At 43.3% G+C, this 3,833-nt stretch overlaps 1 protein-coding gene across 1 annotated transcript in view; it reads left to right on the top strand.

The window, feature by feature from the left end:
• The window catches only part of usp34 (ubiquitin specific peptidase 34), a gene marked incomplete in the record, with an annotated part of 140,740 nt that overhangs the window by 64,514 nt on the left and 72,393 nt on the right, over positions 1–3,833 (top strand). The window contains 4 exon segments of the mRNA XM_037689997.1: positions 1,717–1,871; positions 2,169–2,282; positions 2,363–2,462; positions 2,547–2,709. Of these exon segments, the coding sequence (XP_037545925.1) occupies positions 1,717–1,871; positions 2,169–2,282; positions 2,363–2,462; positions 2,547–2,709 (532 nt within the window).

The following is a 3,833-nucleotide window of genomic DNA, read 5'->3' as shown; positions in this document are numbered from 1 at the left end:
TGTGATCAGAGACAGAGTCATGTGATCAGAGACAGAGTCATGTGATCCATGTGATCAGAGACAGCGTCATGTGATCAGAGTTAGAGCTCATTTAAAGAAACATATTTTGTTACATTTATGATCAACAGATCTTAAGATTCATTTTATTTAGTTATTTTGAGAAACTTCACGTGCACTTTAGTTTTTGTGGTGGATTTATTGATCTATATTTTGTGCAGACTTTTTCATCTAAATAACAGAAGGATCATTTTTATTTTTATACTTGAAGACTGAATGCTTTACTAAATAATTTCAGTCAAATTGTTGTTGTTTTTTTAATTTATACAATACTGCAAAGCAACATGTTAAGTTAATTTTGTCAATGAATAACTATGATTTCTGTTTTTTTGTTGTCGTTGTATCATGAAATTTATCGTTATCGTCAGAATGCTCTGAAATATCACGATATTATATTTGAGCCATATCGCCCACACCGAACCGGTGTCCTTCTCACTGAGAGGCAACAGCTCTACCAACTGAGCCCGTTGTCCATGGAAAATTAGAAGTTGATATAAAAACAGATTAGCCAGGATCTGACCCAAACAAAACGAACTACAGGGATTTATTCTTGTCACTGCGGACGTTCTTGTTTTTCTGATTTTACAGTTGTTCTAGAACTGCTCCGCTCCAGGTGTCTGCATGTTGGAGCAGCTCTGTTACTTTCAGTCTGAGATTTTGCTTTTGGAAACTTTAATTCCTCTTTTTCTGGATGTAAGTCACATTTTTTTGGATGATTCTTTCCTCTGGTATCAGATGCTGTGCAGCTGGAAGGATTTTTACTGAAACTTTTTTTAGTTTTGGACATTTGTTATGATGCGTAACCATGGCAACAAGGCAGTTTTCTACAACCAACAGCAGCTGATTAACATCTCAAAAGTTCAAATATTATCTCAACTACAGCCCCAAATCTCAAATGAGTTGAAAGGATGTTCTGAGGATGCATTCTCATCTACCTGCCAGCTGTGCTCGAGTGCCTGACTACTGAGATCCTGGAACTAGCAGGAAACACGGCTCATGACAGCAGAAGGACAGGAACGTCCCTCGGCACCTACAGTTGACTGTCCGCAGTGATGAGGAGCTCAGCAGACTGCTGGGAGGAGTGGCCATCGCTCTGGGAGGAGTTCTGCCCGGCATTCAGGCGGTCCTACAGTCCGGGGGAACCAAGAGGCCAGCCAAGTCTGGGTGGATGGATCGGACGGCATCTGCAGCCAGTTTCTTAGGATCCACTGTGGGATGGACCTTTACAAGAGATCCTTCCTGTCTACAGCATCAGCATCTATAACATCTCTTAATGAAATGAGGATAACGAGTTACAACAACAAATAATTTCCCTTTGGGATTAATAAAGTATTTTTGAATTGAATTGAATTGTTTGAAAATGAACTCTTGAGTCGGAGGCTGGTTTTCCTGAGTTTGTGAGATGATGCTAAAATTAAAACTTTATTTTGTAGCCCAAGTTGAAACGAGTATATTCAAAGTTTGTAAGTCATTATATGTGACTAATAAAAGTGTGGCATAACGATCATCTCTTGCTCTTTTGTATTCCAACATGTGTTTAAAGCATTCAACCAGTTTTAATCTCCATGTGTGGAGCTGCAGAAGACGAGGAACAAATTGGAAATAAAATGAAAGTTTCCTAAATGGATTTGTCTGTAACTGTTTGGGTTTGTGTGACAGGACTGAGTCTGGAGCAGGTGGACATCCTGTGGCACTGTCTGGTGGAGGACGCTGAATGCTACGATGACGCTCTGCACTGGTTCCTCAATCAGGTCCGCAGCAAAGACCAGCACGCTATGGGCATGGAGACGTACAAGCACCTCTTTCTGGAGAAGGTACACAAGTTCCTGTTCTAAAGTTGACTCATTTCAGTACTGAGTAACAACAAGAGTAAGAACTGCCCGCCGCCTCTCATCCAAGACTTGTAAACAAAGATCTCTTGTGATTCCTAACCCTCACAATGTGTTGGAGAACATTACAACTACCGGCACACCCAATTTTACTTTATTTATTATTTATTAGAACAGCGGACTTAGCACTCAGCTGTAGATGTAGAGTGTATTCAGTTAGTTCTTTTTAAAAGTTGCTTCACACCAGCAGCTGTGTGCTGATGGGTCTGATTCTGTCTCCAGATGCCCCAGTTGAAACCAGAAACCATCAGCATGACGGGCCTGAACCTCTTCCAGCACCTCTGTAACCTGGCGCGCCTCGCCACCAGCACCCTGGATAATGCCTCCAGCTGTGAGGTAAACAGCCTCTGCTCTTTTAGCTTCCACATACACAGACGTGAGGGAACACCAGCTCATTCAGTTCCGTTTGTCTCCAGTTGTGCGGGATGGATCAGCTGTGGGGGATCGCCCTGAGAGCTCAGTCTGCCGATATCAGCCGAGCAGCCATCCAGTACATCAACTCCTACTACATCAACGGTCGGGACGACCACTTCACGAGTAAACCGTCTGTCTTACTTTCTGTCGATGAGTTAAACGGTCTGCTCACCTGTGTGTCTGCAGCTGGGAAGACTGGTCTGGAGAAAGAGCAGGAGTTTATCAGGAAGTGCATGGAGAGCCTTCTGATGGCCTCAGCCAACCTGGAGAAGGACTCTCACTCCAGCCTGACCAGCATCGAGAGGGGGCTGCTCATGCTCAAAACTCACCTGGAGGCCTTCAGACGCAGGTACATAGGCGTTGCATCAATTATACGTGATGGGGACGTGCCCCCCCACATAAAAAAAAAAAATTGTTTGGACCCCCACACACATTTATCATAAGATGTTAGTTCACCCAGTGTTTCTATTTGTGGACGGCTCCATTCCACTTGATTAATGGAACACTCAAACCTCTAGGGTCCACTCCGGGTTTTCCTGGTTTACAACACGCCACATGCAGTGTTTCCACAAGGTCACATGGCTTGGCAGGACACTAGTGCTGGGCGATATCGTGATATTTTATAAATATCAAGATAATTTCATACGCAATATAAAATGAGACTATATTGATATATCCTGATTCATGCTCAATAATATATTGATATAAAACAATCTAGTCTTGTACTCTACGTAGGGTTATAATTGTACTTGAAAATCCAGCAGTTTTTCTCCCAGTCTTCACGCTGCCCCTCCTCTCCCTCACTGAAAACACACCCAGCCTCTCCCCTGCTCCTCCGCCACTTGTGTGAAACTGCGCGCTGCAGGTGGAGACTTTATTCAGTTATAAAGCTGAACTAAGCTTGATGCGTATGCAGACATGGTCTTTGTTGACTCGCAGTGGAACCACTGTGAACTCCTGATAGGTGTGAAAATGATGGTAGCTGCTAAAAAACAGATGTTTGGTGTTCTCCAGGAAACTAACTGGTTTAGAGTGGCACAGTATGAAGTTGTCTTCTCATTAAAAACACGGCGACAGATATCCAGTTCAGGGTGATTTATTTGCTGTTTCTTCTGGTATTTACACACCGCAGTAACCAGTAAAGCACGACCAGAAGCTGCAAGACTGTGTCGGGAGATAAACACTCAGACTGACACACGCAGCATGCACTTTACACAGAGCAGTGCGTTCACTAGTGTCGGAACAGCCACGGTGCATTCAAGAGCATAGGAACTATGAAATTCGGAAAGAAACGAGCCGTAACCAAACAGAACGAGCTCCGTAAACAAGCCCACTACAAAACAACGTGGGCTTTCTAACAGCTTTGTTCATAAAGGTTGAATGAATACACTTCATTAGAGTCAGACTTTGTACAGAGCAAGTCGTCCTTTTTGCTCTCTCTGTTCTTTTTGCTCTCTTTGTTCTTTTTGCTCT

Source organism: Nematolebias whitei, chromosome 16, assembly GCF_014905685.2.
Source record: "Nematolebias whitei isolate Nwh7 chromosome 16, NemWhi1, whole genome shotgun sequence".
Classification (NCBI taxonomy): Eukaryota; Metazoa; Chordata; class Actinopteri; order Cyprinodontiformes; family Rivulidae; genus Nematolebias; species Nematolebias whitei.
The sequence above is the reverse complement of the archived record's forward strand: the minus strand, read 5'-3'. Positions and strand labels throughout refer to the sequence as shown.